This window comes from Convolutriloba macropyga, chromosome 9 (genome assembly GCF_964194025.1).
Source record: "Convolutriloba macropyga chromosome 9, txConMacr16.3, whole genome shotgun sequence".
NCBI classification, from domain to species: domain Eukaryota; kingdom Metazoa; phylum Xenacoelomorpha; order Acoela; family Convolutidae; genus Convolutriloba; species Convolutriloba macropyga.
In genome coordinates this window covers 60,374,246-60,389,619 of record NC_134476.1, presented here as the reverse complement: position 1 = coordinate 60,389,619, position 15,374 = coordinate 60,374,246, and the positions used below count along the sequence as shown (strand labels likewise).

The window sequence follows — 15,374 nt, the reverse complement described above, 5'->3', positions numbered from 1 at the left end:
GCACAAACAGATGACAAATTCTTTCTAGTTGCTGACGAACTTGCAAAGGTTTATAAAGTTCAAAACGAAATGCAAGAAAACCAGAACAGAAACTGGAAACTAGTTGAGGAACATTTCGCAATTGTAGACCACAATCTGAACGCAATAGTAACCTGTATGGAATTTCAAGCAACGCAACAACAATTGAACTTTAACTTTGACACAGTAGCATCCTTACTCCTTAAACTTTATGCAGATATTAAAAGTTATCGAGCAGCTTTATATTCTTTCCGAATTAATGTTAAGTGCAATTCCTACTTACTTGACAAACGCCTTCCAATCTCTTTAGTGCCTCGAAAATCTTTGATAGATCCTTGATGCAGTCCATGATAGCCAAAGGAACGCCCCAGATCGTCTAACTTTGGCAATACCCATGACTGACATACTTTCGTATTATGATGCGAAACTTGTACAAGAGATTTCAACAGTAGAAGACGGACTTTTACTATCATTAGCCATTCCCCTAGCCTCTAGCCAAACAGTGTTTGAACTTTATCTTGCAAAATAATCCCTATGCCCCAGAAGGACTTTGTAGACGCCTTACAATGGGTGATTGAGGGAGAATACCTAGCAATCTCAGAAGGTCGGATGAAAACAACAGTACTGACGAGATCCCAGTACGACAACTGCCTTGGATCGCCACGATACCGAATCTGTCACGAGACAATGGAAACCCACCTTGGATTCTCCTCGTGCTTAGCAACCCTCAAGTTTCATCATCCAATTACAGCATTGAGAGTATGTGACACAGAGAAGGTTGTGTTACCCAACCCAGAACGAGCAGAGAATCTTGGATATGGAGTTTGGCTACTAACATCAGCTTCAAGTGATTTTACCCTTAATGAGATTGGTATGGACGAGACGTGCCGACAGACCAATGTTCTCCATAAAGGTTGTAACATCTGTTTAATCACATTAAAATGTGGACAAACAATGTTCAGTGACCACATTAAAATTAGAGCTGATTTACAAAGTTGTCGGTACCTACCAGCGAAGAGAATCAATGTAAAATTGCCAGACCCATTAGAACTTTTAATTGACTCAGTACCACACATTAACGAGCTCCCGAAATATGAATCAAGCACAGAAGCAAATCTTGATTTATTGAAGAAAGTTAAAACGGAATTTAGGTATTCAAATAGAAAGTTATCAACAGAATCACTAGACGATATAGCAAAGCCCATTACCACTGAAATGAAGTCATTTAAGCCAGCACTAATTGACAAACTTGAAATTTACGTTCCAATCAAACTTTCTCTTTCGCTAACAATTATTGTCTTTATTGGAAACTTAGCCTTACATATTCTCTTCATGTACTTATACCATAAAGTAGCCTTTGTACGACGAATGTTACCAAATTTCATGTAGCTTAACGGAACAAATGTACCGCTAAACCCATTAGTTTCCGTACCAAAACATCTGAAAGTAGATGTAGTCGCAAATCTCACAAAACAGCTCAAGAAACGGCCAACAGTTATATCTCCAGAAGAAATGGGAACTCTCAAACGACATCAACGACGAAATTCAATGCCAGCAACTTCAACAATGTCACTGAATACACTTTACAGATTCAACACAGAAGAAGAACTTGACAACCAAGCCCAACCCCGAGAGGAGAGTATAATTTAACTTCTAGAAAGTCTTATATAGTTCGACAAGTATTATCCTTTTATAACCGATTAAGTACACCTTCACTCACTAAGTTCAACTAATCAGTGTTTATATACTCCAACTAGTGCTTAAACCATTCACTCCAGAAATTAACCAGTGCTTTAAACCATTCATTCAACCAGTATCCTTCTTCTCCTTCTAAAAGTTTAGAGCCATTATTCAACGAAATAACCATGATTATTTCCACTGCTAATTCCAACATCTTCACTTAATACTAACTATATCTTATGTTCTCACTCTTTATTCTGAATTTGCGCAGCTTAACTTCTCAAATGTCCCTTTACAGCCTTTAATCTTGTCTTAATTTTCTTCATTTTTATACTTATCTCAAATTAAACTTTGTTCCTTTTACCTTCTTTAATTGTTTTTAACTTAAATAAATGCTTTCGTTCACAAACTCTTCTCTAAGAAAAACATAAATTGGGTGCCTCCAGCAAAAACATGTTTATATCCTCATACTCGTGCAGATTATATGTTTTATAAAAATATTGTAAAAACCCAGTTCCTTCTCAAAATTTTCATGGAAAGTTTTCATAAAGTCCGGTAGTGTCACGCCCCTATTTCGTCCCTCATAGTTACGTGATGATATTCCTTAAAATATCCATATATAAGTTCTTTAATCTATTTCATATTCAGTTAGTTCTCAAGGCCATATATAGCCAGTATTTCCATCTAGGCCTGTAACCCTTAATTTGTTTATGTTTATGAAAAACAACCGCAGATTGACAATTTACTGACAAATATATCAAGTGCCTAAAAGCCTCAATATTTACTTTTTTGAGTTTCTTGAAGATAAATTCGCATAATCAGTAAATAGCTTCAAGAGAGATTATGTACTTGTTGAATTAATTATTCTGATAAAGTAGGTGCTAATACGGATTTTGCATATGTACTTAACAAACATCAAGAGACGTACAAAAGCCGGAAATTGCCCAACTTGAAGATCAGTAAATTTTTGCGAAGGACCAATACAACTGAAGGCACAGCCCTGCGGAACCCACAACGAACAGAACACCGGAGAACCTACCCAAAGATCAGTTGACTAAAACTTGAAAACTGTCTTTCAATTATTGAAATTTCAGAATAATAATAAAAGATTGAACTGGAAATTCGTTTGAAACTTCTAAGTTTGAACAGACTTCGTTAGAGTAGAAATTGAAACAAACAAAGCTCTAAAAATCCAAGGCAACTAGTGGATATATCATGCATCCGAACCGCTCAGTAAAAGGCTGTTTCTAGCTAACTTTATTAAAAATATATCCGCTAAAAATCGCGCTGTGAAACATCGAAGTTAACAATATTACTCCAAGTTATTCCAATAATTCACCTCAATAGCTCCACAATGCAGAACTCTAAAATTCTGTGCGTAACAGTTGTTCATGGTTTAGACGACTGAGGCACAGTTTGTTTAAATCAAATATCAGCGATTTTTTGTTTACCCGTTTCCGTTCGCGCGTTTTTACTGTCTTGTTTGTTAGTCTCATTAATGATGAGTCTCATTGGCTCTCTAATGAGGCGTTGTATAATCTGTATAATAAGCTTTTTGATATCTGAAGGTTTTGACTACTTTGTCACAGCTTTTCTCAAAAAATATCACTGATTTTAAGTCGTACCCATTTGTCTTATTTGTCTTATCGCTTAGTCTCAATAATGACAGTTCTTGAGGGAAAAATTCCAGTGATTTGATTTGATAGTGATTTTCATTACTTAGGCGGTATTTGTCTTCAAAAAATGGTAGCGAATTGGAGTTATTGGTCATTATTATTGTTCGTTTTAATGTGTTATAGCATGTCTCTTTAATGGCAATAGTAATCGGTTGCTAATAAATCATAAGCTTATCTAATTATTGACTTGAGTCCAAAGCGGTGGTTTTCTTATTGTAAAGATATTAGTGGTTGTCTGAGTCTTGCATGGTTTTCTTGCTGTTCTTGTGGTCTTGTCGCTCTTTATCGAATATAACTGTTTTGATTGGGCTTCTAGTGTGGCTTAGTTTTGGCAAATTTGTTGGCTTCAACTTTAACTATCGCTTTCATGCACTTACTTGCCATTGCTTTTTGAAAGATTGTTGGTGAATTTTTCAATCCTGCCTTTATTTGATGTTCTTTTCGTCCCTTTTTCACTTCGTGGAACTGTTAAGTGTTGTTTTTATACCTTCTTTTTTGTTACGCTTTGACTAATGATTTTAATCTGTGATTTGTGGTTTTCTTACTTTAACGACAGTAAGTTTCTAAAAGATTATGATTTTCCCACTAGTTTGATATATTGTGTACTCATTCTATGGACGCGTATCGTCATGGCATGTTTTTTTTTATTTGTTGATTTTCTGAAACTCTAGTTTTAGGGAAAATGAATTTTTGTCCGTTTTGTGATTTTTGATCAATACTTGTCCTGCTTTATTTTATTTCCTGTTCTAATAAATTAACATTGTTTAACGTTAACATCTTACCTTTTCGATCAGACGTGACCGCTTCAAATTTTGTTATGAAACGCTGCCTACAATTGAAAACTGATTCATTCGTCTTTAATGTCAACAGAGAATTAGACTGCCTAAGTCAGACGAGTCTCTTTTTGTAAATTAATTTTTAACTCACACTGAAGGATAAAGGGGAAATCTCTGCTTGTTTCTCAATTCTGATGTTGATATAATTCTAAACAGTCTAATCATCGGCTAATACCCTTAATTGAATTTGTTTCAGTCATCACCTACTCCTGTCTTGATGGCCAGCATTCACCCCAATTTTTGGTAAGTTGTGTTCGATATATTTGGAGCTTAATTGTCGAATGCTGTCAAACTAACTTTGCAGCAATTATTTTAGTCCTGTTGGTCTTTTTACGGTCGATTGCTCTCGAGCGATGTTTGAATCAAATATTCTAAACGTATTGGTCTTTTTTTCTGCAAGATTTTTGCCTGGCCATTTTTGCGTTTTTATTCTGGAACTTTTCAAGTAACTTTTTCAAGCTTCACTTCTTAATTTTGAGTGATTTCAGTTAATTTCATTCTGAAATGAAGTGTGTTGCTAAAATATAAAAGCGATTGTTTGCGGTTGATTCTCAAAGACGTTGTAACTAAGTGGTTAAGATGGCTGACTTCTATCTTGGAGGTGTCGGGCTGGAAACCCTATGAGTGCCGAGTTTTTGCACCCATAAAAATTTCCTAAAAAGTTACATTCCTAAATTCAATTGCCCACGCCGGTCGTTCGAGATCAATTCATCCGACGTTAGTCTTTTCGTGTTATTTTTCGTAGGACCGATATTTTGGTGTACGACCTAAGAATTTAGGTGACTTTTGGTGTAAAAAAAAGAGTTAAACTAATAAAGCCCGATGGTATTAGATCGCCGTGAAACGAGCAATTAAATAATTTGTACCCCAAAAAAAAAAACAGTTGTTAGCATTAGCACATTTAAGAAGTTTGCTGCCATGAGTTTCAAAAGTGTAGACTGCGTCTGTCGAGCAGCAGAAGATTGTAACTCCAAATTATAACTAGTGGCTTTCAGAAACAGGTGGTTTTTTAATGACTCTCAAACAAAGTTCCTAGCAATTAGAATAGTCTCGTTGGGTCTAATACTTTTAAGATTTTAGTACTGCCGACTTTCCGTCAGGTAGTTTTTTGGTGTGGAGAACATCTATAACAACGCTAGCAGGCTCTACTAGGTGCCACCTTAGTAAAATTCACTGATACCTTCTTCAGCTAAAACGTTAATATTCTATTCTCAGTTCTATGGTATAGTTTGGTCTCGTCGCAACATATTTAGAGCCATTGTTCAAAGAAATCAGTTAAAGCGAGTTCCTCGAAAGACTTCGATCAGCGGAGGGTAGAATCTCACCGCACGTCTTGAAAAGTTGAGCAATTGAACTGGAGGCACGAACTGAGCAATTGCGTAAGGCAGACACGAACTGAGCTCCTTTTACATCCTTAAGGGATATAGAGTTAGGGCTACTTATTTCTGCGCGCGAAGTAGACTCACCTACTTCTCTCTGAGTAACCGACTCTATAAAACACTTGAAGATAAAACTGAAGATCTGTTGGTGATACTAGAGTTTTTTGTTCTGCAATGTTACGTACTGTAAACGGGTGATTTTCTGCGTTATGATTCTTTAATGTGATTGCAAATTTATGAATTCGTAGTTTTGATATGAGTTCTGATGATACTTATGTTATACATACATTATTTTCTGGAAACCACTGCGGGCCCTGTATATATTTCGAAACTTCTGGGAGTTTTGGGATTACTTGTGGAAATGCACTTGCTATAGACTTTGTGGCATCAAAAATATGGTTTATCTGGCTTCGCCAAAAACGGTTTTTGAACCATGTAAAAAATGTGAGTACTTCTTGTTTATCTGGTTCTGATAAGTCAGCATCTACGACTGTACGTAGAAATATCTATATTAATTGATTAAAGCCTTCAATTTCCTGTCTGGCTATTTTGTGTACGCTTTCAGCGCGTAAATGTATAGTATCTGCGTTTAGTGTCGCTGCTAATCGTTTGAGGAATTAAAATAAGAATTTTTCAAATTTTTCCTCTTAGCTTTGTTTTTCACCGTGAATTCCTCGTAATAATTCAAAGTATCTGATATTGGATATTTGATATTGGATATGTGTCTATTTGATATTGGATCTTGAATAAATAGTTGTGCACTTTTTGTTACTTTTTCTCCAAAATTTTAATGATGAGAGAATAGCTGTTCACGCAATTTAAGAGGCTTTTTCTGGTATTGATGGTTGTTTCTGGTAATGGTTGTTGTTGTTTGTTAAAATGAAAAGATTTCAGTTTTAAAGCGGTGTTTGAGTAGGTTTCGTTTGTCTGCGTCGCTAACTTTAACTATTTCAAAGTTTTAACGTTCTCTATTAAGTGTTGGTTTTCTTGCCGTAGCATAAATATTTTCCTAGCGTAACTTGAAGTGTCCGATCAGAATAGTTTTTCTCCCTACTTGAAATTAAATTGATGAATTTATTTTTGTCGTTACTGCAGAACGATTGTTTAGGACTGTCTCCTGTGACTAAATCTAAATAATTAAAAGCTAAGTAGGTGCTCTTAAGTTTTCTGAGAGAGAGAACTCAGCTGTGTTTTTTTTCAGTTCTCTGTATGGTTTTACCTAGTTCTCCCTGACTAACCAACTCTATGAAACACTGAAGATAAAATTGAATTTTAACGGTGGTAATAGTATATAGCACCGGATTCAATGGTGTACGCATAATGCAACTATCTATTGGACTGAATAGAGGTAGACGTGCTAGCGCTATATAAAAGAGAATAGAGTCTTCTCAGTCTGTGATTGGCTGAGAATACACATTCTGCATTTTCGTCTGCTACAGAGTCATTGCCGCAAATAGTGGCCAGCTTAATTGTTGAGATAGCAAAATGAAAGCCTGGAGCCTAACGATATGTTGTAGTCTACGATAAGCTTCAACTAACCTAATATATTCAAATGAATTTTTCTAAACAGTTAATCGCCATTATAAGTGCTCTCACCTGCATCCATACTCTAAGCTTCAATGTGGGTTCTCGTCTGCGGAATTCAAAAGAATTATGCAAAATTTTGAACAATGATCCAGAAATTGGCGTTGGATTTTATGAACGCACGTTCTTTTTTACAAGTCATTCTATTTTCAGTTTTCATTATGGTGATTGATCTATTGTTTGCTGTAATAATCTATTGTTAATCTTTGACTGTTTAGAGTCGACTTCGTACAATAGCCACCGAGTTGACCATTCCATTTGGACCAAATCATCAACAGAAACTGCTTCACAGGTAACAGCAATTCTTCTTAATTGCATTCATTTCTTCTTTTCTTCCACACCATCAGTGGCAATGTTTCAAGTGCTCTCAAACCAAGTTAGTTGCCATTATTTCAATCCGGCTGGTCCTTTTAATTGCTCTCGAACGAAGTTTGAAGTAAATATTGTAAACGTGTGTGTGTGTGTGTGTGTGTGTGTGTGTTTGTGTGTGTGTGTGTGTGTGTGTTTACCGCTCGAAAAGGAATATTGGTATTCTGCAGGTTTTGTCCGCTGAAGCTGCTTTTTTAAAACAGTATAGATTTATTAGGCACTTAATTTCTTTTCTTGCTCTTTGATGTTTCTGATTTAGGTCGAATACCAGCTTTTGCTTTTATATTTATGATTTGTAATGCATAATGATTTCTGTTTTTAGAACATTGGACTTAAACAGCGTCTTAGTTTTCTAATGTACAGTTATTAGGAACTGCCGGTAAAATTTAACGTCAAAACGCCCTCGCCCACTTAACCCACACTTAAATGCTACCTATCCTCGCACCTGTCTCCCGCTATAACTTACCTATGCCTCACCTATCTATACCCAAACCAACCTATCCTCTGTCTCCGCCCTACCCCCATATTCGCACCTTACTCGTTCGCACACCGGTGCCCACAAGACCCCCACGCACCTACGCACGCCTATAGACTAAAAGCTGTTCATAAATTTTTGCGACCACTTTATGGGGGAATGAGTTCATTTTTTTCGAGATTGCTCATTTGATTAAAGTTAGTTTAATCAACACCTGTTGCGATAATAGGAGTTAAATAAACTGCCAGTGTAATAAATTTTAACGCCCGATCAACACTGGAAAAAGACTTCAGCATTAGACTACGAGTTTATCACTCTTTTATCGCCACTGTTACTAAGTAAACAGTTGCGATAAAAAGAGTGGTGATAAACTCGTAGTCTAATGATGGAAACAGTTTGATAAACTTGTAGTTTAAAAAATATAAACATGATCGCAACAGGTGTTGATTAAAAAAATTACCACACGGTTGTTATCGCCCTCGAAGTTATCATAACACCTCGGCTTCGCCTCGGAGTTTGATGACTTCTCGGTCGCGATAACAATGGGGTAATATTCATTAATCTATGCACGACTCTTCTGGTAGTTGCCGGTATTCTATGGGCTATGTTTTTAGTAATTTTGTTCCTGAATTGAGTTATGACTTCTTTGTTTCTAACATTGACTTCTGTTTTTGAACGCTGATGTCTGTTTCCTAACAGTGGTCTTCAATAGTGGCTTAGTTTTCTAATATACGATAATTAAAAACTGCCGGTATTACTCAAGGTTAAAAGGACATTTTGAGAAATTTGTGCATAAGAGTCCCTCATCCCCATTCAGTCTATATCCTCACCTTCCTAACCAGCCCCCACACGCATCAACAAGCACACATACCTCAACCTCTAGCATTCTCCACATAGCTGCACTACCCCCTCCCCCCCCACCAATCCCGCTTCCACGGAGCCCTCTAAAAAACTTTTCAAGATATAAATATATAAATTTTTGGCAACTTTTCCATGAAGTTAACGGTTTCCTATTAATTTCTTCAAGTTTCTTTGTCACGTTTATCGTTTTGCAATCGCAAGAGAGCAACAAATTTTTGTCAGCCTGCGAAAGGATTAATAGTAGTTTCACTGACTATAGATTGCTTTTTAATACCCGCCCTCATCTCAGCCGGCTATTATAGCACTCCTATTTTTTAATAGCCGCACAGCGATAGCTGAGGCTATTATTGGCCTTCTCTTGGTTTTTTTACAATTCAAAGAATTTGAATTGTATTGGGGCGCTGTCTTTTTTTAAGATCGGTTCACACATTTTCATGATTTTTGAAGTCAAATTGGAGTAGTGATTTGAGTTAGGCCGAAACGGGAAATGGAGCGAAAAAGCGAGAGGTTTTGCGGCGTGAATTTTTTTGCTCTAATTTTAAAGTAGAGTGAGAAAACGGTGTTTGAACAAAAATTCGGTTTCTCGGTAGTCATTTTTTGTTCACATGCGGCAATTTCACTCTAATTTTTACGATTTTTTCGATTTTTTGGACAGGATTTTTTTGTAAATGGTTTTCCCAATCGATTCACAGCTCATTCTAGGCCTAATTTTTTGTTTCAATTAAATTTTCATTTCTCGATAGTGTTTTTTTGTTCACATGCGGCATTTTGACATTGATTTTCTGTTTTTTTCTTATTTTTTGATCTGATTTTTTAAAAAATTGTTTTTCTCAATTCACGCATAGTCCATTCTAGGTCTAGTTTTTTTTGTTTAGTCAATGAAAATTCTTTGAATTGTACGTCAGGACTTGTCCTGTTATGTTTTTTTTATTTCGTCGTCATGATTTTTGTTACGACCATATGACGTCACAACCACTTCAAATCTGCTTTTTTGTTCATTCGTTCATGCAATTTCAATTGAATTGCGTGCATGACGTCATTTTTCACTCTTAGTGGAGCGAGTTTTTTGTTCATTCGCGTGATTAAATTTTTGGTCACACTTCACTTACCTCACTCTCAAAAATGACTTCCTCACTCTGAAATTGACTTTTATTGAAAGTTTTAATTCAAAGAGATAAGGTCAAATGGGTGTTTGTCACTCTAAATGAAGGTTATTTGAGAGCAGCTAATAGAGGCAGCAAAAACTTATTCAGATTTTCAATCAAAATATAACATATCAGCCTTCAATGACAAGATGAATTTTTTTGGTCTGTCTTTTTTACTGTTTTTTTAGACTGCAGATCTACGAAGCAATTGCGGCTATTTTCTGGCAATCTGCCAGCTATGTTTTTTTTTTACTTCGTCGAAGAAAAAAATGTTTCGCTTTACCTCATTTTGGCGCTTTTTCAACATTTTGCCCAATTTTAGATGCCCGCTATTTGGACGTCGTTCCTATAAGTCTTAGTAACCACTTTTAATGCTTATTGGTATTGATAGTAGCCCCTGTAGCCTCTCTCTAAGAAACAGAAGTATGTTCAACTACGAAATGCCATCAAAATAAATTGGACTTAAAAAATGTTTTTGTACAAAATTCTTTTTGTTCAATATCTTCTGTTCTTTCAATCCCAATCATGCTTATTGGAATCAACGGCGGATATTTTTCAGGTAATCTAACGGGTCGGTTTAACTTTTGTAAACTCAATGAAGTTTGATTTTTAGTTGTTTTGGAGAGGTTTTTATTGTTTTGGAAAGGTTTTTTTAACCTTTCATTCATCTGTAGGGACGGTGAAGCTTATAAAAAGTTTTTGCTTTTGTTAATGCCAATAATGTAATAGTAGTTTAGTTTTTGGTTTTGTCGACATTAGCGTTAAGAGCTTGAGCAATTTTATGGAGTGTTCGCTAATGTTTTCAAAGTTTTTTTTGTCGTTCTAGCTCATGCTTGCGTCTTTTGCGCAGCAAGATCTCTGCTAGCTTGCAAGTAGCATAAATTCTGTACTGATTTTAGCATAAAAAAGTGGTTTTAACGATATATGTCTAAAAATTTAACCAAATTTAGGATAGTCTTTTTTAACAATTTTTCATTTTTTAAATTTAGGGAATGTTTTGTCACTTAATTTTGTGAGCTTAATAGATATTGTTTTGAAAATAGTGCTCTGTTGATGCATGAAATTTAACATAACAGTTTTGGCGTTGAAAATTTTCATGCTAGAAGCTCTAGTGGATCTTTGATTTCATCAACTTGGCTTTCAACACGCTGATCCTCAAAGTATACACTTTTAAAGCTATCATTCCTCTGAATTTGAGAAACTACTTTTATGTTTTTCTGGCAATGCTCAACTGGTCTGCTGGTCCCGTCAGATACAGTAGCTTTTAGTTGCATTATGTTCTTTGGATTGCATCACTGGACTTAAAAGCTATGTTTTTTAATTGCTCTCGAACGAAGTTTGTAGCAGTTATTGTAAGCGTGTTGGTCTTTTTTATGCAAATTTTTTGCTTGACCGTTGTTGCGCTTTTCTGGAACATTCATTGACTTCTCAAACGACTTTCACGCTTTGTTTCTTCATTTTTGCTGACTCCGACGCATAGAAACAAGAGGGGTCTGACAGCCGAGTGGGCAGGGCTTCAGGTGAGGGATCGGGAGGCCCATGGGACGAATATTGGAGTGGTTAACTTTTTTGCATCCATAAAGAAAAATTTATCTAAGCTACAGCCATTGAATTAAATTGCCTCGCCTGTAGTTCGAGAGCAATTCTTTCGACATTAGTCGGTTTATGTTTTTGTAAGATGTTTTCACACCTTTTTCCCTGACTGAGCTTTTGAAACGGGATCAACGGGTAAAACTCTGCGGGCCTTGAGTTGCAATAGGTGCTCAGCTGGCTTTAGAAGCTTTTGAGATGCCTAATGTGCAGAAACTGCTTTAAGGCCTAGATGCAAGGTGAAAATGTCAGTTTTTGCTGTTTATGAATCTTTATGGAATCTTTTCAACAACACAGATTTGATTTTGACGATCTGGATATCTTTAGTTTTTGCGTCTCTAATTAGTTTTGCTAATTTTTCAACTTTTTCAGAAGTTTTCTTTTTATTTTTTTAGTGACCAATGGAAATGTTTTGAGGCTTAAATTATAACTTTTAGTGACAGATAAGTTTTTGAGGATTTTAACTTAATAAATTTTAGCGACTTTTCAGTTTTTGCTACATCAGATTTTTGTTTTTTTTTGCTTTCTTTTTCAACTTCTTCAAGTCTAATGGGTCAATTAATTTTTAATGGGGCTGTTTGGCTCGTTCATAGCCCTAATTGTGATTTTTGCCAACAAATTTGCCATTGGTCTGAAGTTTCTGGTTTTCTTTAATTGATGAAATGGATGTCTTTGAAATGGATGTCTATTATTTAGTTTCAATTTTTGATGTCAACTTTTTTTGTTTTTTAACTGCATTTTTTCATCGTGTTTTACTGAAAACTGCAGGTTAATGAGTAGCCTATCTTGCTGCTGACGTTCTTAAATCTCTTTTAACAACATAAATGTGTCTGAGGACGATTTGCTTCTTGGTTTTTGCTTCTTCTTGTCGTTTGTGTCCAAAAAGATCTATGAAACGCCTAATTGTGTTTTTTTTCTTGGATTTTTTGAACAATTATCGGATCCCCTCACCGTAGCAACCATTCTGTTTTGATTTTTTTGCTTCTGTTAGTCAATTGAGAAGCTTTCAAGGCTTCCATTAGTTACTTTGAATTGTAAATCAGGACTTGTCCTGCTATATTTTCAATAGTGATTTTGGTCACGCCGAAACAGGTAGGGGAGCAAGAAAGCGAGTGGTTTTGCAGTGTGAAATTTTTTCACTCTAGTTTTATCCCACCACGGTCTTTCCCACGACATTCCTCCTGGGGATTAAGAGGCAAAGTATATATATAAAATACTTTTTTCAATATGAACCATATGAATTTTAATGGATGGAATCAAGAATAGAACTACAGCTTATTAGTTAGTTTGGTTAACTGATTTAGTTTTGGTTCGCGCTGCCTCTCCCATGTACAGTGTATGGGCAACAAGGTAAGTCAGCAATACTACAACCACAGCTACCCACACTGAAATGCATGTTTGTCCGTCCAGTTGGGGGTGTGTACACAGATATTCGGAAATGTTTCCTTCCCCGAGAGAATATAACACCGGTAGAAGAGGAACACGGTAGACATTCTTACACCTATAAAGGTATATTTTAATTGTAATTGATGGTCATGCCCCTTGTAGGGTTTATTAGTTCAAAAAAGAGGGGCATTAATTTGTTCACACGAGGTTATTTAAAAACTTTTATTCACTGTGAAAATGAAATGGTTTATGAAATTTGTGTCACTTGATGTGTTGTTTACCGTGCAAAGTTCTTAAAATATTTACCTGCAACAACTTTCTCCAATATTTGGTTATGGTTATGGTGTAGGGTAATTTTGCATGAGAATTGACTGATGGTTTTAAGCAAGCAACTGTTGTGACATTAATACATAGATTGAACTGTTAAGATGGCTGGATTTTGTGTGATGTGTCGTGACTTCCGTTTTGTAATTCTTATGTATCGGGTTATTAATAGCCGCGTCAGCAATTCCAGGCTGCTATTATTGCGCTTCTAATTTCTGACTTCGTCTAACAGGTTTTTGTTTCGTCTTACCCTGACTTTTTCAATGACTTCAGTGACTTCTGCTTTGCAGTTAAAATTTGTCTGCGTGACGTCATTTCTGCTTTTAGGTCGATTGCATGGTTTACATCACTCAAAAAAATGACTTCTAAACTCACTTATAGAACTTTATTTTATGAACATTTTCTAGTTAAAGATCAATAGTGTGCATCTAAGTAGGGCCAAACTTATATGCCATAAGTCTTGAATATTAGTCGTGAGTTATTGATTTCGAAAATCAATTTTGAAAAAGCTCTTTTAGGGCTTTTTCCTTATAGACCGTATGTGTATCATAAAAATGACAGTACGTATCTAACCCAAAAAATCTAGTGGTCTACTAAAGGACTTTTGGTCAATCTGCCAATCTTGTTTTTTTGGATCATATTTTTTCTAAATGGTTGTCCAAATCCATTCATAGTTCATTCTAGGCCTACTTTTTGTTAGAACCAAATTTTCATTTCTCGCTGGTTTTGTTCATTGGTTTTTTGTTCACATGCGGCATTTTGACATTTATTTTCTCGTTTTTTAATAGCCGCACAGCGATAGCTGGGGCTATTATTGGCCTTCTCTTGGTTTTTTACAATTCAAAGAATTTGAATTGTATTGGGGCGCTGTCTTTTTTTTAAAGATCTGTTCACACATTTTCATGATTTTTGAATTCAAATTGGAGTAGTGATTTTGGTCACGCCGAAACAGGAAATGGAGCGAAAAAGCGAGTGGTTTTGCGGCATGAATTTTTTCGCTCTAATTTTAAAGTAGAGTGAGAAAATGGTGTTTGAACGAAAATTCGGTTTCTCGGTAGTGGTTTTTTGTTCACATGCGGCAATTTCACTATGATTTTTACTGTTTTTTCAATTTTTTGGATCGGATTTTTTTCTAACTGGTTTTTCCAATCCATTCACAGCTCATTCTAGGCCTAGTTTTTTGTTTGAATTAAATTTTCATTTCTCGCTAGGAGTTTTTTTGTTCACATGCGGCATTTTGATATTGATTTTCTGTTTTTTTCTTATTTTTTTTCTGATGTTTTTAAAATGGTTTTCTGAATTCACTCATAGTCCATTCTAGGTCTAGTTTTTCTGTTTAGTCAATGAAAATTCTTTGAATTGTACGTCAGGACTTGTCCTGCTATGTTTTTTATTTCGTCGTCATGATTTTTGTTACGACCATATGACGTCACAGCCACTTTTTGTTCATTCGTTCATGCAATTTCAACTGAATTGCATGCGTGACGTCATTTTACGCTCTTAGTGGAGCGAGTTTTTTGTTCTTTTGCGTGATTAAAATTTTGGTAAGACTTGACTTACCTCACTCTCAAAAATGACTTCCTCACTTTGAAATTGACTTTTATTTACTTTAATTCGAAGAGATAAGGTCAAATGGGTGTGTGTCACACTAAATGAAGGTTATTTGAGATCAGCTAATAGAGGCAGCGATAACTTATACAGATTTTAAATCAAAATATACCAGATCAGCCTTCAATGAAAAGACAAATTTTTTTGGTCTATCTTTTACTGTTTTTTTTAGACTACCGATCTACGAATCTATTGCGGCTATTTTCTGGCAATCTGCCAGCTATGTTTTTATTTTTCGATCTGATTTTTTGAAATGGTTTCACAAATCACTCATAGTCCGTTCCAGCTCTAGTTTTTTTGTTTTTAATAATTCGTCGTCTCCATCGATGTTTCTTGCGACCTGACTTCTCCGAATTGACTTTTTCAATATCAGTGACTTCTACTGCTTGGCAGTCAAAATGTGTGTGCTTGACGTCATTTGTTCTGCTTTTAGGTTGCGTGTC

At 35.7% G+C, this 15,374-nt stretch overlaps 1 protein-coding gene and 1 long non-coding RNA gene across 6 annotated transcripts in view; one reads left to right on the top strand and one right to left on the bottom strand.

The window, feature by feature from the left end:
* Positions 1-15,374, top strand: part of LOC142345904 (uncharacterized) — a 106,666-nt gene that overhangs the window by 31,224 nt on the left and 60,068 nt on the right. For 2 of the 5 annotated variants that reach the window (XM_075398350.1, XM_075398349.1), the window contains exons 2-4: positions 4,407-4,453; positions 7,392-7,465; positions 12,949-12,963. In XM_075398350.1, the coding sequence (XP_075254465.1) occupies positions 4,407-4,453; positions 7,392-7,465; positions 12,949-12,963 (136 nt within the window). Of the gene's footprint in view, positions 1-4,406; positions 4,454-7,391; positions 7,466-12,917; positions 12,964-12,997; positions 13,123-15,374 lie in introns of those variants that run through there. The other 3 variants (XM_075398353.1, XM_075398351.1, XM_075398354.1) reach the window with 3 other exon arrangements.
* On the bottom strand, positions 12,817-13,588 carry LOC142345905 (uncharacterized). Its single transcript, XR_012759363.1, has 2 exons — positions 13,306-13,588; positions 12,817-13,114 (listed from the first exon to the last, which is right to left on the bottom strand). It is a non-coding gene; the product is annotated as an uncharacterized LOC142345905 (long non-coding RNA).